Genomic DNA, 27,461 nt, shown 5'->3' on the forward strand with positions numbered 1-27,461 from the left:
ACAGCCTGGTCAACAATGTTACGAGGCGAGGTAGCAAAAGTTCTGTGTAGCAGGTTCGATTTGAAAATGCCTACGGAAATAAACTACTACTGCAGTCTACTGTCCGAGAATTTAAAATTCCCGCGCTTAATACAGATGCCTCACTGCCCTACTAGTTTAGAGCCGAGAAGTTGGCAATCATATTTTTCTTATCAGCGAAGTGCGAACAGCTGATCATTGTTTTGATTTATTTTGTTGTGTGTGTTCGATTGTGTTATTGTGTTTCGTTGGCCTAGCATGTCATGTCTTTTTTTCTGATTTTCGAGTGTTAGTTTCTTTTTCGGTGTTACTTTTATTAGTGCTCTAATATCCTTCAGCTTGCGGTGCTAGTTTGCCTAGCTCGAAGACGTCCTTAGTTATTTATTTCAGCGTGATCCGACTTGGCATTACACTCAACTACTTCTGCTGCCATGGCCTCCGACAAAAGTGAATTCAATTTGGAACAACTTGCATTAGACTATTCAAAATATCTAAAAATCGAAACCAGCAAAGATGTAAGTAGCGCCTCTATCAGGGATTTTTTTTCTCTAACTTGTCAGTTAACAAAAGTTACCATGTCACTCGGGCGTATCGCTAAAGAATCCGAAAGCACTCCTTCGAGTGTTAAAAGATGTATGTGTAGAATATGGGCAGTTTTGAGTTCCTAAAGTTAGTAGACTCATAACTTGAACCAATAATATATATTCTTAAACTGATTCTTCAAGCTCTCCGATGTGGTCGTACTGGCGTGCGATACATCGCATCAATTAGGTTAAAAATCTTGGCAGATTTTTAACTTTTAGCCGGAAATAGGATGAATGCCCCTGCGCATGAGCCTAAAGAATCATCCTATACCAAAAAATTGGCATAATGTGGGGAAATGAAAGCAGAATCGTATTTGGAAGAAACCTCCCATTCAATATAAAAATCTACATCCGTTTTGAACGCAAGGCATTTTCCAGACAGGATTCGGCTTTCATTCCCCTACATTTTGCCAATTTTGTGGTTTAGAATGACCCTTCAGGCTCATACGCAGGAGTCCTCTTTTTGGCTACAAATTCAAATTTTACCCAGATTTTCAATCTCATTGATGCTATATATCGCAAGCCAGTTCAACATCACCACTTAAGTTTGAAGAATCACCTTAACCATCATATGCTTGAGACAAGTAGCTGCTCTTTTTAAGATCCTTTTACTAAATGGTGCACAAACAAAACCATAGTTAGGTAGTTCAATAAATCAAATGAAGTACCATGAGAGAACAAAGAACCTTAATAAAATAGTGCTGCATGAAAATTATGCAAAATGAACCCTGTTAGGGTGTGGAATAGTAATCTCATCCCCTTCCTCACCTTAAAACGCATTTTGCCTGGTTCTGTAATATTTTCCAGATTCAGTGGTTCTTCATGAAACTGTGTCCAGGTGTTGAATGACTCTCTGGTGGAGAGACAAGAAATGAAATAGTCGGCTGCCAAGAGTCCTGCCTACCTACATTAACAATTTTCTCTATTTTTCAGGTCAAATCCATTGAAGAAAACATAGATGACATGCTAACTCGATTGGAAGAATTCAGTGGAATAATGAATATGGTAAATATAAATATTTATATTTCTGACAATTATCACTGGTTTTATTTGGTAAGGATGGACACGAAGCTTTCAATCCTTCAGAGAGCCCTTTGGCTTTCGAAGATCTGAAATGTCTTACCCAGTGAAGAAGGGTCAAATGATGAAGGGCCGCCAAGGAGCTACATATCATTAGCCGATGATTCAGCATAATGTAGGGCTCTGTAATAGATCCAATTAGTCCTAGAGCCTTGCCATATAAGTTAACGCAATTTCAGACTGCGACAGAAGATCTACTATCTTGATTCTTCCATTTACTTTTCATGTAAAAGTGAAGTCAGACAATCTTTTGTGGCCATCTTCTATTCCATCAAAGTCTAATCTTGGCTAGCAGACAAATACATAGGTAAATCAGGATCTCTACAAGTCTGGGAAACTAGGGATTGTCATAGTATTACACCAGGTCAGAGAATTCATGGAAAGGTAAGGAGTATTTAAGAAAAAGACCGGCAATTTGGAACTTGAAGTCGGAATTAATGTAAGTGCCGTCCATTTAATCAAACTGATTGTGAGTCTCACAATCAGTTTGGATCAGGTTTCAATGCTCTAACTCTGAGTTACCCCCTAAATAGTTAATAAAGGAATAACTTTTGATGAGTAATTGAAATTTTAAGTAATTACATAATTAACAGTTTCACCTGCATGAAGAAATAGATGCAAGCGCTTCACCTATTTGGAGTGAAATTAATGCCAAAAATTTTTCATTTTCAGTTATACAAACGCAAATTGTAACTGTGAATAGTCAGGGAAAACCTGGAAAAGTCAGGAAATTTTCTCTGCCGAGTTTGTGATTACCCTATAATTTCAGTAATCAGCCTGCTGAAGAGCTGAGCTGCCATGCTAAGGAAAATCGCCATATGAACATTCGAGAGTTACCAAATTTCCTCTGATGAAATTTTTATTTTGGAGGAGGGTTGTTAATTTTCAGATTGTGTAAATCTGATTGCGAATAAAATTCTCTGAAAATTTGAAGAAAAATAATCGCAGATTTTCCTGAAGATTCATATTCTATCCAAGGAAATTTTGCAACGTCTCAAGGCGCACATGGGGTTCTTCCTTAGCACGACAACAAGTTATTCTATAATTTATATCTTATCCTTTGAAAGTAATACACATTGAACTTTCTGAACTTACACCAATGTTACTTTTTTTCAGATGTCTGTCGAAGTTCAGAAATGTGCTGATACATGCATACCAGACTTGCACCGGATTAGAATTCAACTCATGGAATTTTTTCGTCAAATTCATATGTTGGAGGCTCTGGTCGGCCGTGTCCATCAGGATTTGAATGTTGTCGAATCTCAAGTTATGGAAGCAGAATTAGATATTGGAGTATCGGATGGTCTTTTCAAAAATATTTTGAAACCATTCTTCTCGGTAAGTCTTCTGTTCTAAAAGTAGAAAAATCATCAGTGTTTTCATTTCAATTCATATTTCTGAACAGTTGTATGGGAATGTAAGGGAAGAATTAGATAGACGGCTTAATAAAATCCCCATTATTAGTTCTTAGTAAAGTCTTTTAAGGAGAACAAGGAATTGATTTATTGCTTCATTACGTTGGAAACTAGGATATTTGGACCAAATTTCATAGACACGCAGCTAAGTAATCCCTTTTTTAAGTCTGGAGGAAGAAAAGATAGGAGTAGTTTCGAATTTAATTGGTCGGAAATTTTCTCTTAATAAAATGTTAAGTTGAGAAAAAACATTCTGAACATGAAAACAGTTGTTAAACTTTGTCCTCAACATCGATTCCTAGGGAGGAAGTAAATTTCAAACCTCCATTTTTCAGTTCAAATGCGGTGCGTTGCTGTTGACCTCCATCCATTTGCTATTTTTTTGTGCCTCTCTTTTATTCTGTTTGATGGATTCCCTATTCTTTCTGTCTTGTTGTTGTCCATCTATAATCTTGCATTCATGTGCGTATAGTTATAGAAACACTTGCAAATCGGCATCGCTGTTCGGGCTCCATTCAAAAATATGCCCAACAATTGATATTTAGGATGGGTTTATATGGCAAAAAACCCTATCGCTAACTTGCGAGGATTGCCACTTTGTATGATGTGTTAGATTTTTAATCCTCAACACTTACCGTCAGTCATTTCAGATTGAACATTTTACAAATGCATATTTTATCAAGTCGTTAATTTTTTTTTTCAGAGTAAATCCACGGATCGGAGTAGAAATGAGCCAACCAGTTCAACAACAAAAAAGTCACAGATAGTATACATACCTCCTGCCATATTCAAAACTTCTGACTTTTTTCCCCCTCAAGAAGAGCAGCCAAAATCGTAGAGATCAAGATTTTGAAGCTAATTCATTTGGGAACCTCAATCAAAGAAATGTGTCATCATTTTGTAATTGTAAGCTTGCTCAATACCTTTGAACTTACTTGCCTCAGCATGTTTGATGTGTTTCAATCAAGAAGATAATATTTTCTTAAATAGTGGTAAGTAAAGACTATCTTCCAATAGGAGCTTTACTTTTTTAATTTTCAGAATTCAAAGGACTGTATCCAAAATGTGCCCGCAGACAGCCTTTATGGCCTAACTATTTCCAGGTTATTATGGTGTTTTTTAACGTTTTTCATAATGATTGTTATTTGCTCTTGAGCGATAATTTTGTATGTTTGTAGCAGTATCATGGTGAAAGATAGTATCAGGTGAAAATTTTCTACTGCTTCAGTTCTAGTCAAAATGGAGTTTCAATGAAGCACAACAAACGAATTTATTAAGTAACAACTGGAAGATAATTTCAGTAAGTTAGGAACGAAAGACAGTATTTTTAAGTTTAGTGAGAGCCTAAAATTGTTGTCCTTGTGTAAGTTTTGCCTTCCAGATTTCTGTTTTGTTCTTGAAGAATATGTCAGTGATTGTGCTCTGCACCACGATTTTTGTTTTCCTTGAATGGCTTTTTGACTAAACTGAATTAGGAACAAATATCTGTTGTGATGAAGCGTTTGATGGCTCTTACTTTATAACCTACCATCAAGTAGTTGATGATTAATTGTAAGTCTTTTTACTTAATCATCTTATGATCTCTAGGAAAAATTGTATATGTTAAGAAAAATTACAATTATAGTGGCAGCAGGCTGATTGTTGAAATTGATGGACAAAGCGATAGACAAAGAAGACATAGGGAGAATGGAGCAATCCTATCGGTTGAAATGGATGGCTACCTGAAACTAAGGGAAAAAATGATGGACATTTAGTTGCATAATTGCATTTAGTTACTCTATCATCCATCTTCTTTGTCTATTGTAACTACCCGCCTCCACTAATAGGACCCTGCTATATCCCTTTCGTAATCTTTGTCTGTAGTTATGTCCATAAATTTGAACAATCAGCCCGCATATTCAATGACTTTCCTAGATCCGTCGGTCAGTTTAATGAGACATTTTTGTAATTTGAGTGAGTAGCAAGAATGAAGGACAGTTCATTAGAAATTTTACTTGCTGGAAGCATTAGTTATGGGAGAAAATAAACTAGGTGCAATTAAAACCAAAGACAGAAACTGGAAACTTTTGTTTGAAGTCCTAACGAATGGAAAGTTCGAGGATTGTTCTGGAAGCTTTGACCAGTGCAACTGACCCGTTTCGGAATCTTCATCCGGATCCCTCCTTCATGACTCATCTACACACATTTTATTTTCATGGTGTCCAGTACGTTCAATTATAATTAAAGTCCCTGATCATGGACGATTTGCAAGGAGCAAATTCTGTCATTCTTCTATCAGTTTTGGAATCAAAACATGAAAAATTCTGACTGCGAAAGTGATTTAAAAAAATTCTTCGGCCAACTATTTGTTTACAGATTACCTGATGTTTTCCCAGGTTCTTTCTGATGCCCAAAAAATTCTTTGATAGATTCTAATTTTCCAGGTTGCTATACACCCTGATTTTTACTCTTCGATCCTCAGAATTCTTGAGAAAATCATTTAAATGTAGGAACTGTTGCCAATTCTCTAATTATATGATCGTTAAAATCTGTTAATATATATTTCATGTGCCTGTATAAATGTATTTGCATGACTTTTCGACTTTACTACTTTGTAGAAATACATAAGCTTGTCTTTAACAAATCTTTCTTAGAAGCAGTTATCTAAGAATTTTCAGCGGTTTAGCTGAAAAATAGTGAATAGTTATATTGTGAATTCGTGTTAAAGGGGATGCATTTGATTAAAAACATTTCATATATTTTTACCAACGGTGCATTATTTTTTCCAATTTTCTGTCGCTGAGAGACTCAAAATTTTAAATAAAAATGCCTCTCTCTTTCAACAAATAAAAAGGTTTTTTTTTTTTTAAAGGTTATGTCACATATTGCAATGGAGATCCAAAGTTTCGCCTTTGGCAATTGAAATGTCAAATCAAATTACATGATACGAATCTTTGAATTCCAAGGAAAAAACTTCAGAATCGTTTCTTGAAATGTTTTCCAACAGAGAAAAAATTTACTTGATAAGCAGTCAAATGAATGAACTAAACTAAGTTGTGGGGGAAAGAACTTTATTTTCAATCAAAATATATTTTTTCATTATATCTTATTTACATGCTGGTTATCTTATATACAAACGCTGATTTAAATGCGTGCTGAAATGCTTAGTTCCAAATGGAAAATGGCAGAATTTGAAATAAAAATTGTTGTTTTGATATAGATACAGAGGCTGAAACATTTGAAAGACAGATGACGGATTTTCAAAGTGCTGGAATAATAAGTATGTACCTTAAAAATTGTAGGGAATTACTAGAGACATTATTGTTGGGCTGTAGGATACAAAAACTCTCTTCTTACATGCGGACAGTTTGTGACACATTTGGACACTCATGAAATACAGAAAAAGAGAGACGTCCAACACGGGTGACGTTTAATTTTATCATTCTATTACATACTACACAATCCCTAAAGGCACTTTTCAATGAAAAAATTGCAATTGTGAGATTAGGTTGCGATTTTTTTACGACTTTTTGGTGATAATATTGCTAGGATCATCAACATCGAAGCGGTCATTCTTGATTTTATCGTAATTTTATCTCTATGAAATCGCGTTTGAAAAAATCAAAATTTTACCTCAAATTATCACAATTTTTCGTTCAATACTATTGCGATAAATCACTGTTGATAAAATTGCAATTTAATTTCAAATTTAGGCGATGAAATTGCAATTCATCACAATTTTTTATCCAGCAATGTTGCAATAAATTGACGTCGATAAAATCACTTTACATTCTTTAATCAAATCGCAACTTATTGTGATTACAGTGCACGGGAGACTGTCAAAAAAATGTATCATTTGTTAATTTTTGCTCAGAATAGAAAGTGGAACTACGCATTTCAGTATGATAGGTACTTTTCCCATTTAGATCTTTGTTATAAAAATTCAAACTTTGGACAATTTTTCAAGGAGACTATGTTCTAAAATAATATACGTACAATATTTTACAATTTCCTACTTATATAATACAGAACTCACTTCGGAATTCTCAAGACGGCCGAGAGTGATATTTCCCCCATTTTTTTTTAAAAATAAGGAGTGGCTCAGCAAGAGAAACTTACTGTGGCACATTTTGTAAGACAAACTTTTCATAGAACCAAAGAAATGTTAACTGTGATTTAATAACACGCAAGATTTCCCGGAATAATTTAATTTCTCTCAAACCTGTATCAGTATACTTGTTCAGTATTTCAAGCGCATGGATCATTGTAACTAAATACAGGATGTATTTAAATAAAAAGAACTATGTATCTACATCATGGATTGAGCTCATGGATTGAGATTCATGAGAATCCATGCATGACAAAGTCCATGGCATAATTGAGATAATTCCCTCCGATTTTAAAACAGTCCATTAAATGAATCTTCTACCATCTAAAGCACATTGAGTAAAAAATTAATAAACTGCAATGAGAAATGGAATGTTGAAACTTTGACAAGGGGATCTTATCTCGTGGAAAGTTTGCCTTACAAAATTTTGACTTGGTTATCTTCCAGATAGCTGTTTCAACAATTCTGAACAGAGCGGCGTGCACAATATTATAGGCTGCAGTAGATACGGCCGCCTTTTTGTCCTTAATCAGGTTTTTCAAACAATGTTCATCATTATTAGTCTACACTTTAATTTGTAGAGGAGAAGATTTCGGACGCCACTGTAGGAATCATGATTAGAGATGGTGTTTTTCGTCAATATCTTTAAATACATAAATTTTTGCGCACAAAAAAAATCAGATATATCGGACTAATATTTGGAGATTGATAAACATTTTTCTTCTTCAAATTAATGTCCTGACATGGAAGGAGATAACATTGATCGTCATTCGTCTTCATTTTAATTTTGATATTTAAGGAAATTGATCAAATGAAAAATTGTTTCTATGATCGATTTATCCTTCTCAATTCTTCCGGAACAAATCTAATCAAATTTCTAAAATCGATCCGTTCTCGAAAATTGCCATCCCTAATAATGATGTGACTTATTTCTATTAGTTAGAATCCTATCCATGACTGTGACAAGTCACTTGTACATGATTTTCTTTTATATCTAAATTTTAAAAAAAAAAAAAACAAAAGAAAAAAAAAACAGGAAGGAATAAGTTCCTTAATAAAGTACAAAACAAATTGTTGATGGGCTCTTACTTTGACTTACGGAATTTAAGTATGTATACTTGATCATGTTGTCCAGAGAATTCTCAGGATAGATTAAAGTCTTAAATATGATGAATGACTGCAGCAAACTCAGACAGCTTCACGCCAAAAAGAACAAACTTTTTTGACTCATCTTAGAAAAGGCTTATCTACCAGTGATTTCCCTGTGCAGATAAGTAATTATAGGAATGAGCCAAAGAAGTTTGTTTCCATTTGCATGATTTAATCTAATTATTTCACTACTATTTGCAGATTTTGTTTTAAATATAAATAATTATCAAATAATGGCCAACAATAACTAACATTTTGAGTAAATTTCTAATCCTACAATATGGCAGTGGTCATATCAAAAGGAATTTGCAGCGTTCAGGAATTTAAAGAGACCAAGTCTTACTTCAAGATACAAACACCTGATTAAGGTACTGAGAAAATAATTGTCAGAGTGTGCACACTTTCTGGCGATTTTGGTGCAAGGTCTAACAGCTAATTTTTTTGAATAATCGTGGAATTTTGAAAAAAAACAACAAAATGGCACTGAGTGGCAACCTTTCAGCTTCCGAAAATAGAATGGCCTAAAATGATATGATATTGATGATTTTTGAGCAGTCATAAAGATCTAATGAATTGAAAATGAATGATGGAATAAAATGAATTATTAGATGTAGTTACTATATCTATGAAAAAAAAAGAGAAGACACATTATGTAAGTCTCCCACTGGAGAGACACAGTTCCATGTTTTTCGGTATAACTTTTAGAAAATACAAAATTTTGTTTTTAGGAAACTCAAAAACACATCGAGCCCTCAATTTCTCTTCTTTATCAATTGTCTTCTCTTTTAAAGATGCAAACAAGAAAATTTACCTTAACAGGTATTCATCATCAGTGGAGTTGACAAAAAATTAAAAAAAAAAAAAAAAAAAAAATAAAATAATAAAGATAGAAAAATTTCATCCCTCTCCTTATTTGCATCCACAAAAATCATTACAAAAGCTTGATTCAAAAAGAACTTAAAATTAAACAATAATGAAAAATGGAAGACACCAGGAATAAAATCCTGAGGGAGACTTCATTCAAAAACTTTAAAATATTTTTAGAGAAAATACAGTAAAATTGCAGCAGATTTGATTAGGATTCTAATCTGTGAGGCATTACTGACGGGATCTATGATAAACAGGTACAGATTTTCTAACAATCGGAGATGAAAGTAAAGTGATGGTTAGAGGAACTGAACTAAGCTTTTGTTAGCTCTTTTTTGAGTTGAACGAAATTAAGTTTTAGAGCATTTTAAATTTTTAATTTCTTGATTGGGGGTACAGGAAAGCACCATGGGAGTAATCCTAAGATTATTGCCATTTTAAATTTAGTATTCATAAGAGGGAAGTAGATTTCTGCTTCATTATGTGAAGGCACTTAAATTAATCATAGGAAGTACAGCAAAAACTAAATAAATTCACCGCAATGAATTCTTGGACGGGCACCAAAAACAGGTTGGAAGAGCTATTATTAACTTGTCTCCTGCTTCTAAACGTAATATGTACCTACAATTTTCCCTAATCTTTTCCCTTCTTTTTTCTAACCTAGATAATTTATTGCACTTAAAGGAAAAGTTTCAGGAATATTACATATTCTTTTGCTGCGGAGGATAACCTTGGTAAATAATAAAACTAAAAACAACTTCAAGGTTTCAACTGTCACTGAATGTTCATTCAGCTTGGATGCTCTGATCATTTATGCACCAGTTTTTCTTTCGATAGTTTGTTTATCTTAACATTTTTGGTATTGATTCTTGATGGCACAGATAGTGCATCGCTTTTGCAAATCATGGTGAGTTTCCGGCCACCTTTGGTTTGATCATCATCGTTGACTTCTTAAGCGTGTAGTCCCATCCTCTCCATCTGAACCAAACAATACCTGGAAAAAGTACAAGTACAAAATGTTAAGAGTAAAAATCAATTGAAGAAGAAGGGAAGGAGATGAGGATAATCGTATCAGTAGAAAAGAGAATCCTTTGTAGCTTTGACTGATAGATTTGGACTCAAGAGGAATGTGCAAATTGCTTAAATGAAGAAGTTAGGGAACTCTTTTTCTCCTATTTTAAGTAAAATCTACATCGACTTTAGGTTGAATAAAAAGTTCTGAAAAAAAAATTGGCCTCCAAATTTTGTTGATTTAAGACCACTCATATTGATGATTAACACCAATTTAAAAAAAAATTCAATATAGGTAATAATCAAAACATCTCTGTAACATTAAAACAACATTGAACCAAACATTACAAACACACAATATGTGTTAACATCATCAAACCAAAGTGATCACGACACTTATAAACTAGTAAGGAGGCAGTTTTACATTAAAAAGAGCAAAAAGGGTCTCCCAGGTCAGATATTATTACGGTTTTTTGAGAGTTTTCTCTGTTAAAGTTAAAAATTGTTTAATCTTTATTTAAACAGATGTGTTTTCAAATCTATTCGAATAGTTCAGACAAATCCTACAATATCCGATGGTTGCTGAGAATCTTTGCTGAATTTTGCGCATCACACCCAAAATTCAAGCATCGGGCCAATGACTTCCACATTCAAGCCACATTCAGCAAGTGATTGCAGCATCAGGAAAGCTCCTATCTGCATGCGGAAACTAATGGCATATATGAACTTTCAAAAATGAGGAGCCAGGAACAGTGGTTCCTTATTGCAGAATGTAGGTATTCCAAATAATCCAAGATTTCTGAGTAAAAAACCTTTGTCCTATAAGTAATTGGTGACTTCATGTCAGCACTCACCTTGCCTAGCAGTCAAATCTTGAGGGTCATTCAGATAGAGTCCATTTAGCCCTCGTCCACACGACTTCCACCACCATCCTCCTTTCAGCATTGAGGCGCAGTTCAAACTAGACCGGTCATTGTCTCTGTAAAGTTAAAAACCTTCAGTCACAAAAAGTTCATACAATAGCCAACACAAGTGCTGTACTAGCAATATCAATTGTGAATCTAGATTATGACTGTCTTGTAAAAGCCCTTCCATTCCCTCTTAAGTAGCATCAGGGCGATGATAATATTGAAATAACTTTTCAATTGAATTGCAATTTTTTTCACCATAAAATTGCACTAGGTGCTTTTATATTGATTGTCAAAAATTGCCTACTTTAGATAATCAATACAATTAGTGAGAAATGTAGGCAATTTGAAGTGCAAGAAATAGCGACCTGTTTTAATTTTAATGCGATGGAGTTCAATAAGAGGAGCCCCTTCAATTAGTAGATAGGCAACATACATAACCCTCCAATAGAATATCACAAATTGTTTGACCCTGCAATTGCAATTTGTTGCAAGCTTTGCTGCTGGGGCTACATCCATAAATATTGTTCTCAGATTAATACATAAATGATTAAATGTTTCAAGGATGAACCCAAACCCCCAAAAGATAAAACCCCAAACAAGATTCCTGGTTGCAAGGAAAAGAAGAAAATACTGAACAAAGAGAAGGGGAAATCCTGAGAGAGAAAAAACATTTGCTACCATTCAGAGCCACTTCAGCCAATTCTTACTATACTAAGGAAAATTACTTCAGGCTCAGAATCGAAACTTAAAACTGAACGTGAAATCCCCCCTCCCTTCTCAGGTAGTATAATGCCTATACATAAAAAGAACATTTTTTTCGAATTCTTTTTTTTTTTAAATAGATAAATGATGAAAACCATGCAGCAAAACCAATTGAGAGACTTGGCCACGCTCAACAGAAAATTAGACGAAAAACGGGAAGGGAGAGCATCAGAAAAAAAAAACTTAAAAAAATTCACCCATTGTATTACGTCAAATTAAAAAAAAAAAAAAAAAAAAAAAAAAAAAAAAAAAAAATCTATGATCTTAAAATTGGATACAGATCACTTAAATGAAAATCCGAGCCAAAAAAACCGATTAAGGGCGAGTGACCATATTAAACGAAAATGTACCTGTTATACGTGGAGAAGGGGCTGTTATTGCTGCCGTACCAAGGATCATTCAGAGAGTCGCCAGCGTTACCTTCGTAGCCGTCGATTTCAAGTTTGTAGTAATCGTTTTCTGAGTAGATCTTGAAATGCGAGTATTGAGCATACCTGAGGACGAGAAAATTGATTAAAACATTGAAAAATGAAGAGATTTATCTCTCTCTGCAGACTCTTTTTTAGGGTTTCTAGAGGTAATTCGTTTGCAAAATTCGTAACTCAATCAGATCTAATGTTTGTCCAAAAACAAATTTTAAAAGAAGAAACCAGGACTTTTGCTAAACTTCGGACGAAATATTAAAATTAAGAATTACGAAACAATACATGAAGATGAATCAAGAGCAAAATACACACGTGCATAATGCGCGTATTGAGCATACCTGAGGACGAGAAAATTGATTCAAAACATTGAAAAATGAAGAGATTTATCTCTCTCTGACTCTTTTTTAGGGTTTCTAGAGGTAATCCGTTTTCAAAATTCCTAACTCAATAGATCTGATTTTTTCACAAAAAAAAATTTTAAAAGAAGAAACCAGGACTTTTGCTAAACTTCGGACGAAATATTAAAATTAAGAATCACGAAAAATACATGAAGATGAATCAAAGCAAAATACACACGTGCATTGGGTTTACGTGCTGCACGTTCTTTGTAATTTTATTCTTTTTGGCAGTGAAACTTCCGAACCACGTACTTATCTCGATTTGCGACGTTGCAGACTTCCTGTCATTCTTCATTTTTAAATGAAGAACAACTCAACGTCAATGGGCCTGTTGCATGCAAGAGATACAGCCGCGCGAATAGACTTTTTAGAGGTTAAATGACACGAAAATTACGATGGTCACATTAAAAAAGTCTGAAATACACTCCTTACTGCGCAATTTGCGTTGTTAGGAACGCGCTTTTTCAAATTTCCCGCGTCTGGGGGCAGTTTTCTAATCACCGGAAACGAGCAAACGGCGGGCTCGGTGATTTCCGGAAGATGTCGAGTCGTTGTTGTTGTTGTTATTTTTTCCTTCAGTTTGTTTACAAACCCAACGTGATCTCTTATAGTGGTCCATATACGCTTTATGCAGTAACCAAATCGATCAACTTTTAAATATCCAACGCAATCCTTCTACATTTCATTTCACGATATCACGAGCTCCGATTTTTAGGTTATGTTGTCAGTTTTAGTTGACCGGAAATAGCCGCGAGTTGCCGTTAATTGTTTCCGTTAGAAAACTGCCCCCAGACGCGGGAAATTTGAAAAAGCGCGTTCCTGACAACGCAAATTGCGCAGTAAGGAGTGTATTTCAGACTTTTTTAATGTGAGCATCGTAATTTTCGTGTCATTTAACCACTAAAAGTCTATTCGCATGGCTGTATCTCTTGCATGCAACAGGCCCATTCTCAAAATTTTCGTAATTTATTTTCTTCTCCGTGCGGAGCAAATTCTGATAATTTTTCAAGAAATGATGTTGATTTGTTCTTGATTTGAAAAAAAAAAAAAAACAGGTGTGGAGATTTTTAAACACCGAGAACGCAATGCGTGGTTTGGGGTTTTCACCGTCGATTTGCACATCGTTCCTTTCGGCGTAAATAAGTCCAATGGGCCTGTTGCATGCAAGAGATACAGCCGTGCGAATAGACTTTTTAGAGGTTAAATGACACGAAAATTACGATGGTCACATTAAAAAAGTCTGAAATACACTCCTTACTGCGCAATTTGTGTTGTTAGGAACGCGCTTTTTCAAATTTCCCGCGTCTGGGGGCAGTTTTCTAACGGAAACAATTAACGGCAACTCGCGGCTATTTCCGGTCAACTAAAACTGACAACATAACCTAAAAATCGGAGCTCGTGACATCGTGAAATGAAATGTAGAAGGATTGCGTTGGATATTTAAAAGTTGATCGATTTGGTTACCGCATAAAGCGTATATGGACCACTGTAGGAGATCACGTTGGGTTTGTAAACAAACTGAAGGAAAAAATAACAACAACAACGACTCGGCATCTTCCGGAAATCACCGAGCCCGCCGTTTGCTCGTTTCCGGTGATTAGAAAACTGCCCCCAGACGCGGGAAATTTGAAAAAGCGCGTTCCTAACAACGCAAATTGCGCAGTAAGGAGTGTATTTCAGACTTTTTTAATGTGACCATCGTAATTTTCGTGTCATTTAACCTCTGAAAAGTCTATTCGCGCGGCTGTATCTCTTGCATGCAACAGGCCCATTTATGAGAAAAAAAGAGAAAAAAATTGCACACAAGTTATTCGCGCTCACTCGAACGGCAGCAGTTGAAATCGGACTACATTTTGCAATTTGGAACTATAAATTCTCGCCCGGTTTAAAAACAACGTATGTGCCATTAGTTTCCCTATGCACATAAGTGTTTTTCCATAATAGTTAGAATTTATAGTTCCAAATTGCAAAATGCAGTCCAATTGCCGTGCGCTCCTCGTGAAATTCCCTATCAATTCCCAGTCGTAGAAAATTTTACAACTTTCCCGATTTCCTGCAGACCGCCTTTTCCTGCAGCTATTTTTTATTTCTTTTCTTTAAAGAAAATCTGAAAAAATCGCAATAAAATCGGTCTGGGCGAGTTGCGAAGCAGCAACGAGTTTCTACATGCGATCGGTCATCGATGGCTCTCTAAATCCTGACGAGATCAAAATTTTGAGGGGGCACTCGGGTTTGAACCGAGGACCTCTCGATCTGCAGTCGAATGCTCTACCACTGAGCTATACCCCCACGAAAATGAGGCGTCGAATTGACGGGTTAAAGACCAACCGGGTCAATGAATCTGGAGTAAGTTTGTGTGTGTGCTGGAGTATGAATAAACGGCAGTGGTAGTTGCTGTGAGTGAGTGGGTGTTAATGAGCGGCGTAAACAGTACGCCACGCCGCACAATTGTCCTGATAGTGACAGAAGAGCAGTTCGATTCTGATGCTGAGAAGGACCAGTCGCGTAGCACAGAATTGTGTTTGGATGGTTTACGCTTATAGGCTATCAGAGAAAAATGGTAAGGCCTCTACCTACGTCCGTAATGGCAACAGGGATATCACCGAAAAACATGACGTGAGGGGCTCGAAGAATAAGGCGCATAAGTGCAGGTTTTGAAAAATTGAAATATTAATGACTTCAAGTAAAACTAGCCTTGGTGCATATTTTGGGAAAAATTCGTTCCCGAATTCCAATTTTTACGCCACTTTGAACACTCTCCATCATTGGGAGGGATCCATGTGATTTTGAAACTTCCAATACGTATTTCTCGCGTAGCAAAGACTGCATTTATACGCCTTGTCCTCCGAGCCCCTCATGTATTACCTACGTCATCTGTAGTGATAATGAGTGCCATGGTTTCTTCCCCCTTGGTTTCATCAAACATAGATGTACACATGGACGGCCAAAGTGCAAAACCACTTATCTCCATTTGCGACGTTGCAGACTCCCTGTCATAATTAATTTTTCCTTCAGAGAGCAACGAAACGTAATTTCTTGAAAACTTCCTTGATTTTTCTTTTCGGTTAGCAGAATATTTGGTAAATATTTCATCAAGTTGGCTTACCTACTGCCCTCCGAACAAATAAAATGAGAGCGGAAATTTAGAAACACCGCATTGGAGAGGGGTACGTGGTTTTGCACTTCAACCATCGACATTTTTTTTTTTTAGAGTTTTGATTCTTGACTACTGTGCGTAGAAAAAAAGACGGCGAGGAAGCAACGACGCGACATCTCACAATCCGTTCACATTTGGAAGATGGGAACTGATTAGAGTTACACCGTTTATTTTTTGTAATAAGTGCTCGAAGCGACAACTGCGGAGATGAATGTAGATAAAACGGCGCATCAAACATTGACTTGGCGCGATAAAAAACGGAACAGAGAGAGAAAAAAATATTCAGCCAGATTTAGTCACTTTTGTTCACACGTGAGGGTGGGAGTATGTTCAATGCTGTACTCGATTCTTGGATTGTTTTAAACTGCTTGGACGCAAATAAGAAGCTTTTTCTTCACAGATTAAAAATTTCGCGAAAAAAAATCGATAGTGTCGAAAATTGGGTACGCGTCCGATCGCGATAATCGGTTCATAGATATTTCCTTGAAAAAAAAAAAAAAAAAAAAAAAACTAAAAAAAACCAACAGTTTCCTTGGTATTTTCTGTGAATTTCTTTGTTATGACACAGTAATAGTGATCGTTTTAGGAGGTAAAATCATTTTCCTTCACCTGCCTTTATTCATCAAGAATTGTGTGAAAAAATATTCACTCTCATTGTTGAAAGCTGAGTTCGTATTTTTCATGAAAAATAAAATTTTGAAATTTCAGCTGAAATTTCAGGTGAAATTTCATGAAATTTCAAGCTTTCTTTGAAAAATTGATTTTTGATACTATAATCGGTAAACCTGTACCCTTTAAACTAGTGAAAAGTGCTTCCTAGGCGAATTAATCACAGAACCATACTAATAAATACTTATAAGTTTCACCTAAATGCGAAAAAACGAAGAAACAACTAAGAATAAAGGAGAGGGTGAACTCCCAGACTCGCCACACTCGAGAGCGAGACTGAAGCATAAAATGAAGAGACTATTTAATCTATGAGTGAGGAATCCATGAATGAATGACTACTGTGTTCCATTGTGACACCTCTCTCTTTTCTCTAGAGAAACAAATAGTTGATTAAGGAAAGCCTACTCGTCCTATGCTATTCTATCAAAGCAAAGCACCTGATTGGCTCATTTAAATTTTGCCGCTCTCAAGAAGAATTAGAATTTGAATGAGTCGATCAGGGTTTGATTTGCTTTATTTGAGTAAGTGTAAAAACTTAGACTGAGAGATTTTATTCACATTTTAATGAATGAGAAAGGTGAGAGGACTTTTTCAAAAATTGAAAATAAATTATTACAAATGAAACTGTTTTTTTGCTGCAATATTCAAGTCAGATTTATTTTTTTCATCAAATGCCATGTGCTTCCCAATTTTTAGCTGAGTTTTTTTGTCATAAATCAAAAATGCTACTCTGCATTTTTATCCGTGTCTGTGATAGCAAATGTTTTTCATTAATGTTTTGTGAATAATTTATTTTTCATCTTAGGTAACATACGGAAGTTCTTCAGGCTGTTCTGAATTCTTCGTATTTTATCTTTGTATTTTCCCATGAAGGAAACAATACAATAACACAATTGAATTATGAAAAAATATCACAGTATTCACAGATCACAGCACAGCTACGAAACAAACAGCACGGTTTTGTTAATTTTTGAGGTTATGTTTGGAACCGGTAGTGCATGGTGAGGTGAGGGGAGCGGAAGTGGCGCAAGGATTATGGCGGAGCAACCTAACAACACCAAAATACACTTCACACGACTTAATATTTATCCAAATTTCCCCAGAGAGGTTCAACTTACACTAATTCATGTGCAAGTCTTATTTTGTGTATTTTTGGTAACAAAAATTCAATTTTTCAAAAAAATTGAAAAATAAAAAGCCTTTTGAAATTTCAGTGAAATTTCACGTGAAATTTCAGTGAAAAATACGCTTGAAATTTCAAGGGCGAACTCAGGTTGAAAGGGATTGGAAATCGTAAAATCACCGTCCGACGCACCGCATTCGAAATGCGTCAAAATACGTGCTGTTTGCAGTAATATTGATCGTTCAAGGAAGCGAAATCGCACAAGATTTTTCTTCACCTGTGATTAAGTATTCAATAAGAATTACGCACGTGCAAATATATTCGTTAATCTCTTTTAAAAAAGAGGAGAGAAAAGCATAAAATAAGATACCCCAGTCAAAATACGTGATTTTTCGTTTTACCACCGATATTTGCTCTCGGGAACGCATTTTTTCTATCTGAATACTTGGGCCCAACTAATTTAACTCAACAGTTGTCCATATTGCATTCGGAAAAAATGAAGGCGCTCTCTTTTTCATCGGCACGCACTGGCTGCAAGCACGGATTAAATCATTGCAATTCACTGCCGCGCTAGGGGAAAATTTCGAATGGAATTCAGATACTAACAAATTTTTTCCGCAAAACTACAAATTCTCTGAAGAGCTTTCAAACGTGAAAAAATAAAAATAAAAATGACCTTTTGTTGCCTTCGAAGTCCTCGAGTTCCACTCGGAGCATGTATTCCTCGTTGTTGGTGAGCATGTAGATGTTCTCGTTACCGAGCCAGAATTCTTTGGTCGGGTCGCCGAATCCGTTCTTGTAGTCGGCCCAATCACGGTTGAAATTCTCCCGAGGGTCATCGAAGTCGTCCCTTCGTTGGATCAGCTACAGCAAAAACCAGAGAAAAATCATCAGCGGACGCGCGAGTGAAGATGCTCACACGCACAAACAGAAAGTTTTGGGAGACGCCCTGGTAAAACTTCATCTGAGAAAACTTGATGAGCCAAGTCCGCAGTATTTTAGATACTTTTTTTTCTGATATGGGAAATGGACCACTAGACAAGGTACGAATTTAAGCGATCTGATACATGTTCTTAACCAGAATTTCACGTAGAAAACGATTCACACAACGAAAATTACGGAAACCAACTCCTAACGAAGATATTAACGTTTTTATTTCACATTGGTACGAGGAATTTGAACTGCCCGCTCACAAGAAACTCAAAACTCTACTGAGTCAAATCGCCACTAAAACGGTTTCAGCAAGCTTCTCAATCGAGCAATGCTCATTTTCCATCAGTGTTGTTCAAACTATTAGCATTTGCTATAACTGAGCCAAAGCGTCAAGATTGAGGTGCCAGATTTTTATATCGCAGAGACTGTCATGATAACGTTAGCGCGCGATGTGAATCACGTAGAGCATTGAGTTTTCATGAGCGGGTGGTTTGAATTCACGCATTAAGAATCATAAATATCTTCGTAAGGAGTTACTTTCGGTAATTTTCGTTGTCTGCATCGTGTTTTACGTAAAATTTTGGTTAAGAAACATGTATCAGAATGCTGAAATTCGTACCTTATCTAGTGGTCCATTCTAGAAAAGTAACTTTAAAAGTGAGGGAATATAACGTCTTGCAACGTCATCAGACGGCATTCCCGTTCAAACACATGTATTTTAGCAGAATCGATCGTTTGATCGTGTCACCTTAAAAAATGATTGTCCAATTTAAAAACCAAGGTGTTAAAGTAACTTTAAAAGTGAGGGAATATGACGTCTTGCAACGTCATCAGACGGCATATCCCGTTTAAACACATGTATTTTAGCAGAACCGATCATTTGATTGTATATCCTCCAATAATGACTGTCCAATTTAAAAACCAAAGGGTGTTCTTGGGCTCAGTTCAGTCAGTATAGCTCCTAGCTAAAAATGAAATTCATCAAATTTTAGACACCTACAAATTCCTTTGCGCAGATTTTTGCTAAATAGGTACATAAGTAGATCGCAAAATTCTCTGAATTTTTCAGGTTGCCGTATAGATTCCCTGACTTTCCAAGCTGTCCCGGTTGTTAGAAACATTGGCATTTTCAAGAAAAATTAAATAAAACAAAAGTGCATTAAAAAAATATCCAAAGGAGTTTCCTGAAACACACTTTTTCACTATTTATAAGCGTTTTGGGAAAATCCTCTTAATCGGACGATACGTATTGTTTCTTCTACGACAGATATCCATTTTCTGAATACAATCCTAGCTTGAGCATACTTAAGCTACGCGGTTAAAACTGCAAAAGCAGCAAAGGAAAACCGACAATGTTAATCTTCATTCCTAAGGCGCAGTGATACAACTATTCGAACTCTCCGGAATGCGTGAGGTATCACGCCACAATTGAAGGCGTTTTCGAAACTGCCAACTTTCCGAAACTGCCAACTTTCATATTGGGATTCTCGTTTCGCAAAAATTCGGAGCATGAAATAAATGGAGTGACTGATCTTACGAGATAATGCAACAGGTAGGCGCACTTCCTCTCAATCGGACGATGGTGCTAGGATGAACCTAGGTCTATAATGAGTCTTTAACACTCTTCACGCAGTCGACATAAATCGTCACCTCCCGGTCGAAGTATCACAAGTGCCATGCAACGTTTCAAAATTTCCTCAGACGTTTTACTTTTTTACGGAGAAGTTGTCGGTTGAAGCTGTTTGAAAATCTCACTAAATTTATCGGAAAGAAACTTCCGAGTTTCTCTGTAGAAAAATGAAATGGCGGCGGAAATTTTTAAGCTTCACGTGGCGCTTGTGATACTTTGACCGGAGGGTAACGCTGTGGGGAACAACGGGTCCGAGCCAGTGTCTGAGGAGGCAGTTCAGCGGGCCGATTATTGAAACTGATAGACAAAGCTATAGACAAAGAAGACATAGGGAGTATAGAGCGATCCTATTGGTTGACATGATTGGTCTTATAGACTAAGGAAGAAATGATAGACGAACTGTCGGTTTCTCGTGGGTTGCCGTTAGTTAGTCCATTACCTACTTCCTACGTCCATTGCCACCACCCGCTTCCACCAATAGGATCCCTTCAAATCCCTTTTATCGTCTTTGTTTATAGCTTTGTCTATCAGTTTCAATAATCGGCCCGCAGTACCGAAAAAACCTCGAGAGTGTGCCATCTGCGCTATGATGAAATTTTCTGCGCGAATTTCAGCGAAAAGAGCGCTCGCAAATGTCAAACCAAACCGGAACCAAGCTGGCTTGACGTCCGCGCAGTTGGAAAGAATTGCTACGACATAAAATTAGCTCAGACCACTATATATTTACAAGAATTTAACTGTGCGATTTTTGTCCAAAATTCGGCTAATTTTTGCATGTAATTAACAGGAAGAAAATCAATCAACCGTTTGGTTTGAGTCCAAACAATTTTACAGTAAAAATACATGTTTAGACCAATAGGTGCCGGGTTCGAATCCCGGTGGTGGCGACGAATTTTCACGGAACTGACGAGTGGATCTGCAGAAAAAGATTCTACTTGGCCTTAATTCCTGAAAATTTGAAAGCCGGAGCATGGATGTGCCAAAATCCTCCTGATGTCTACGGACAATAAAAAATAATCTCTACGTTAAGCTCTTGTCTACAGATGGCTGTAGAAACTGAAATATTACACTGGAAAAAAAAACACATTGGATTTAGAGTCCAGACTTTTAAAAACATCGACAAGAAAAAATACTCTTGATTCAATCAAATTTAAGCTCAAATCAAGAACCAAGCCTCTTAATTTGAGCGGATTTCCTTTCGAATTAAGCAAAAATCTGATTGAATCAAGAGTATTTTTTCTTGTCAATGTTTTCAAGAGTCTGGACTCTAGATCCAAATGTGGTTTTTTTTCCAGTGAGCCGAATAAACTGCAAAAAAAAGAAAGAAGAAGAAAAAAAATTACAGGTTATGCGTCGAAATTTTGCGACGCTGGTGTATAGTTACGTTTTCTCGTCTGGGAAACGACCGCGTGTCGTAAGACAGAATCTGCATTGACGTCGCCGCGTTACGGAGGATTTACGACGCGATTTTATCGGATTGGATATCCATCCATCATCGGTCGTCACATAACGATGCAAATAAGCCACTTACCGTCCATCCTCCGTCTGCTGTCTCTTGATCGCAGAATACCTTCAAGTACCAGAAAGTTGTGCCGCGTATCTGAAGGTAGTAAACGCCCGAGGTCTTCATTCCAGCGTTCCAGATATCCAGACATGAGAAACCCTGGAAATACAAGTTCATTTTTTTCTCAGAACCTTTCAAGTTTTTTGATAAGAGGAGGACTATGAGACATAAAACATTTGACTGCTTCTCAAAGGTGAGTATACTTTATTTCGTTAGCAGAAGGATATTTCCAGGGGAGGGGGGGGGGAGAGAGAGAGGGAGAGAGAGAGAGGGAGAGAGAGGGAGGGAGGGAGGGAGAGAGGGAGAGAGAGAGAGAGAAGATATTACTTAGCACGATAATTTCAAAGTGACAATGATAAAAACCGGAATGCGGCAATAATTATTGAAGAAAGTTGCCTCGCTCAATTTTAATGGAAAAATTTGAAATTATAAAGCAGGCATATAATTTTTTAGCGTAAACCCGTTGCTGAAGACACTGATAGGGATAAAAGAGGGTATTAAAGGTTTACACGATAAATTCTGCTCACTAAAGAAAAGAAAAGAAAAATAACTCGTCTTCTATGATTATGCAGCGCACTTCAGTTCAAAGTAGTAATGAATACAATTTTACGTGGGCGCATTTTTAAGTCAGATTGTGACAAGAATGCTCTTCAGCGCGACAAAAACATGCAGAGGTAAAATTACCATATTCGTGATGGTTCCTTTTATGAACTCGTAATTGTTAATAATGGTGTTTTTACCACTACGTTGATTATGCTACCACTACATTAGTAAAACTATCACTTGGTGGTAAAAATACAAGTCATTGATCATGATCATGCTTACTATGAATGCAAGGGGCTCGTATGAAGCACTACTAATACGGTAATTTTATAACATTAGTTTTTATCAGCGTGACAAATGATGAATACAGTGTTTCTCACTGTAGGTACTCAAATGAAATCATGCATGAATGAAATAAGCTGCCGTCTCTTGTCGATTTTTCACCGCATCTTTGATGACTTTGGGGTTGTTCATAAATGAATCAGTGAGTCCGAAAACACACCAACTCGGTAACTCGAAATTGCTCGATTTACAGAAGAGACTGTCAATTTTTATGAAAGTCATTGAAATTAGCACATATGTTCTAACTTGTACCTTTAAAATGCCTTCATTTCGGCACCAAAAGTCTCTTTCTAAGACTAATTTCTTCATTTACTGTTCGGTTTCGTGTGTGTCTTCATTCTTTTTATTTTTCCGAGTTAGTGTGTTTTCGTTCTCACTGATTCAAATTACGTGACCAAGGTTGGGATCACGCGTTACCTCTTGCCGAAGGTTGCACGAACCTTTAAAAGGTGTCACAGATGGAGGGAGGGGGTTCTTACCTTGACATCCCTGATGGACGGAAAGATCTCCGTGGCGAAGGTGGTGTTGGCGGGCGAGGGCTTGTTCTTGACGCTGGGGAAGATGACGCCGCGGTTCCTGGAGGGCGCCTTCGTCGTCGGCACCACGAACCCGGTCGTCGGCGAAACGGTCGACGTGATCGAGATCGTCGACGTCGGAGTCGTCAGCGTCACCGGGAGAGGCGGCTCCGTCAGGGAAACATCGTCCGCTGAATACCTGTCGATCGATCAGAAGACTCTTGGTTCAATCCACGTCGACGAGAGATTGTTTACACAGAGAGGAAAGTTGCACATATTTAAGCTAAAAAGAACATGTGCAAGTGGAAAGATGGGATGTGCTCGTGGAAGCTGGATAAGAAGCAATGTAAAAGTAGATATAGTTCCGTTGGAGAAAATGCACGGAAAAGACATTGGATCAATTCGATCAAAAGGGACTGAAGGCTGAGGGACGAGTTACACTGGAAATAAAAGTAGATATAATTCCGTGGAGAAAATGCACCGAAAAGAAACACATTGGATCTAATTGGCGACAATTTTACGGAACTGACGACGATCGCAAGAAACATATTCTACTCGGCCTTATCCCTGAAATTTGAAAGCCGAAGCATGGATGTGCCAAAATCCTCCTGATGTCTACTGACAATAAAAAATAATCTCTACGTTAAGCTCTTGTCTGCAAATGTCTGTAGATTCCTTACCTGGAATGTAATCCGAAACTCCTGGAAAAAAAAAACACATTGGATCTGGAGTCCAGACTCTTAAAAACATCGACAGAAAAGTACTCTGATTCAATCAGAATCTAGCTTACATCAAGAACCCAGCCTCTAATTTAAGCGGATCTCCGTTTGATTAAGAAAAAATCCAGATTGAATCAAGAGTATTTTTTCTTGTCGATGTTTTTAAGAGTCTAGATTCTAGATCCAATGTGTTTTTTTTTTTTCCAGTGAAAAGCGGAATTTGACATTAAATCAAAAGGGACTGAGCGCTAACTCGTGAGCCGTGGGCATGTGACAGGAGCCTTGTGGACAGGGCTCATGAGTTAAGACGAGCGAGCACGACAACGGAGACGGCTTCGTTGCCGCTGACGTCACTGGCGCTTTCAAAGTCCCACTCATTCTAATGACCCTCAACTAACGAGCACAACCCATCTTTCCACTTCCACATAGTTCCATTTGGACGTATTTCTATCAAACAGAACTATGTGCCTTAAGACATGAGCCCTGACACCCATGAGAATACATGCATAACGGGGCTCACGTCATAATGCACATAGGTCTGTTTGACAGAAATACGTCCAGTTATAGGAAGTTCAAGGTGGCACACAACCGTAGAGTACATAGAGTCGTAATGTAAATGGAAGAGCTGGCGCCATGTTCTAGTCGACGAGTTCCGAGCCCGGTGTGCGCCGGGTTTCGGGCACTTTTCGATACATCGATCAAAAATGGCGATGTAAAATACGTAATGTTTCCTATCTTCTTTGTTTACATCGAACATTTGCGTCCCCGTGTAACGAAAACAATCGATTCTGTGTGGAAAAAGTGACCCGGCGTGACACGGGAGACTCGGAATTCGGAATCCGAAAAATGGTCAAAAGTGGCGCCAGCTCTTCCATATACATTACGACTCTATGCACACAACGAACGAAATCGTGTCTACTATAAGTCCTGAAATTTTAAATTAAATTTCCTGAGAATAAGTTCACACTCGTTTGATTCTACAAAACAACATATCGACGGTAAAACTCCAAACCACGAATCACGTATCTCGTTTGCGGTGTTTAAAAAAATCCGCTTCTCTTTTCACTTTTTTAAATAATCGACACCATTCCTTGAAATGTCTTCAGAAATTGTTTGCACGGAGAGAAAAATTCATGGAAGTGTTCAAAAATTGACGTTCAGTAGTTCCCCGTTCAAAAAATAAGGTATGACAGGAAGTCTGCAACGTTGCAAACCGAGATACGTGGTTCGGGGGTCTCAGCGTCGAAATTTTAGTGTTTTGGGTCAGATGTTTCACTTTGGCATGTGCTCAACTGATTAGGGTGTCTATTAAAATTGGCTGGCAAAAATTAGGTATACTTTTCAAGTCACATTTTCAAAAAATTCAGTACTTTTTCGGAGCATTTAAATCGATTGTTGATTTGAGAATTTAGTTATATTTCTTAACGCTTGTTTATTTTTAATTCTTCTACAAAAATTATTCATTTGCTAAATACAATCCTAGCTTGAGCACACTTGAACTATGCGGTCAAACCTGCAATAGCAGCAAAGGAAAACCGACAAGGTCAGCGTGGAGGCTACGTTAATATTATCTTCATCGCATTGCTAAGGCGCAACGATACAACTATTCGAACTCTCCGGAATGCGTGAGGTATCACGCCACAATTGAAGGCGTTTTCGAAACTGCCAACTTTCATATTGGGATTCTCGTTTCGCATAAAATTCGGAGCATGAAATAAATGGAGTGACTGATCTTACGAGCTAATGCAACAGGTATGCGCACTTCTCCTTGCTATAATTTTTTTTTTTCATAGCTTTCGTTCCAGTTGATAATAATGAACGTGTAATTTTCTCGGATGTAATTCCGTTCTGTTCTATTTAAGCTTTTTACACACATTTTTTACTGTGCTCTCTTGTGTTTTATCGTTGGTTTGATCCTTTTATTTAGTTATATTTCTTACCGCTTGTTTATTTCTAATTCTTCTACGAAAGTTATTCATTTGCTGAATACAATCCTAGCTTGAGCATACTTAAGCTACGCGGTCAAAACTGCAAAAGCAGCACAGGAAAACCGACAATATTAATCTTCATTCCTAAGGCGCAATGATACAACTATTCGAACTCTCCGGAATGCGTGAGGTATCACGCCAAAATTGAAGGCGTTTTCGAAACTGCCAACTTTCATATTGGGATTCTCGTTTCGCATAAAATTCGGAGCATAAAATAAATGGAGTGACTGATCTTACGAGCTAATGCAACAGGTATGGACGCGAGAAGATGCACGAAAGATGGCAGCAGGATTCGCAATGTCTTCACTTTTAGTACAAAGGGACTCTACTTTTCCCGAATGAAATAAGGGTGGAAGAGTTTAGGGTACCTGCTGGCGTCGTACTCGACGAGTCGGTCGATGGTGGGGTCGAGGAGGAGCTCGGCGGCGACGGGGCGCTGGGCGAGGGAGACGACGTCCTCCTCCTGCTTCTTGAGCCGCTTCTCGACGCTGTCCAGGTTGGCGATGATCTTGTTCGTCTTCTGCCGGAGGTCGGCGTGGATGTCGCTGATGGCCCGCTCCTGCCGCTGCGTCTGGGTCAGGAGCTCGTCCGACTTGGGCACGAGGTCGTCCACCGAGGACTTGGTCCCGACCACCACGTCCCACACCTCGTCCATCTTCTCCGAGACCGACAGGATCGGCGACATCTGGTTCATCAGCTTGTCCAGCTTGTTCCCTTTCAGGACCGGCTGCGGGGCCTGGGTAACAGATCAAAAATCATCACTTTCCCAGAATATTCTCTCCCGAACAGAGACAAGAGACCCTCCACTGGCCTCTTGGCGACAGGTGGAAGCTTTTACTTTCGGGGATTCAACAGTTCCTTATGGACAATTATTAGGGAGCAACAGTCATCACCCTAATTTCGGCTGTTGACCTACCTACATGGTCGATGATGAGCTTCGGGTGACGTCATGAGCCAAACAAGTTTCCTAAACTTCGCCCATTTTCGGCTTGCTTGCGAAACGAAACTGCCAACACGTTGAATATCAACCATGTAGGTAAGTCAACAGTAGAATGCTGAAATCCCGAAAGTAAAAGCTTCCACAATGACCAAGATACTAGTGGAGGGTCTCTTGTCTCTGCTCCCGAAGCTCCTACATTCTCCACATTTGCGAGTTTTCTTTCCTAGAAAATGACTCATAACCTGCGGACTGATTGTTGAAATTGATAGACAAAGCCATAGACACGGACGACAAAAGGGATATGGAGGGATCCTATTGGTGGAGGCGAGTGGTTGCGATTGACAAGGAGGGTAGGTAATATAATCGACTATCTAATGGCAACCCACGAGAGACCCTTCAGTTAGTCCATCATTTCAATCGATAAGATCGTTCCATACACCTAGTGTCTTTTTTGTCTAATCGCTTTGTCTATCAATTTCAACAATTAGCCCGCTGGTTCATCAACTTGTCCAGCTTCTTTCCTTTCAGAACCGGCTGCAGGGCCTGGATAACAGATCAAAAATAATCAGTTTCCCGGAATATTCTCTCCTGAAGCTCCTTTAACTTTGCGTTTTATCTTTCCTGGTCAAGG

At 37.6% G+C, this 27,461-nt stretch overlaps 2 protein-coding genes and 1 non-coding gene across 3 annotated transcripts in view; 1 reads left to right on the forward strand and 2 right to left on the reverse strand.

The window, feature by feature from the left end:
- The first annotated feature begins 203 nt into the window (after positions 1-203).
- Blos4 (biogenesis of lysosome-related organelles complex 1 subunit 4) lies at positions 204-5,845 on the forward strand. The gene is made up of 4 exons (XM_019056589.2): positions 204-533; positions 1,536-1,607; positions 2,799-3,020; positions 3,801-5,845. The coding sequence occupies exons 1-4, from the start codon at positions 450-452 to the stop codon at positions 3,933-3,935; spliced, it is 513 nt and encodes a 170-aa protein (XP_018912134.2). The 5' UTR covers positions 204-449; the 3' UTR covers positions 3,936-5,845.
- Positions 5,846-6,130: 285 nt separating this feature from the next.
- LOC109040605 (uncharacterized) overlaps positions 6,131-27,461 on the reverse strand; it is a 29,663-nt gene continuing 8,332 nt past the window's right edge. Inside the window, exons 3-9 of the mRNA XM_019056588.2 lie at positions 26,259-26,626; positions 23,148-23,382; positions 21,751-21,882; positions 18,333-18,520; positions 12,235-12,378; positions 11,066-11,190; positions 6,131-10,194 (exon numbers count right to left, since the gene is read on the reverse strand). Coding sequence (XP_018912133.1) covers positions 10,103-10,194; positions 11,066-11,190; positions 12,235-12,378; positions 18,333-18,520; positions 21,751-21,882; positions 23,148-23,382; positions 26,259-26,626 — 1,284 coding nt within the window. The 3' untranslated portion in view covers positions 6,131-10,102. The remainder of the gene's footprint in view (positions 10,195-11,065; positions 11,191-12,234; positions 12,379-18,332; positions 18,521-21,750; positions 21,883-23,147; positions 23,383-26,258; positions 26,627-27,461) is intronic.
- Positions 14,925-14,996, reverse strand: TRNAC-GCA (transfer RNA cysteine (anticodon GCA)). The gene has a single exon. It is a non-coding gene; the product is annotated as a tRNA-Cys (tRNA).

Source organism: Bemisia tabaci, chromosome 10, assembly GCF_918797505.1.
Source record: "Bemisia tabaci chromosome 10, PGI_BMITA_v3".
NCBI lineage: Eukaryota > Metazoa > Arthropoda > Insecta > Hemiptera > Aleyrodidae > Bemisia > Bemisia tabaci.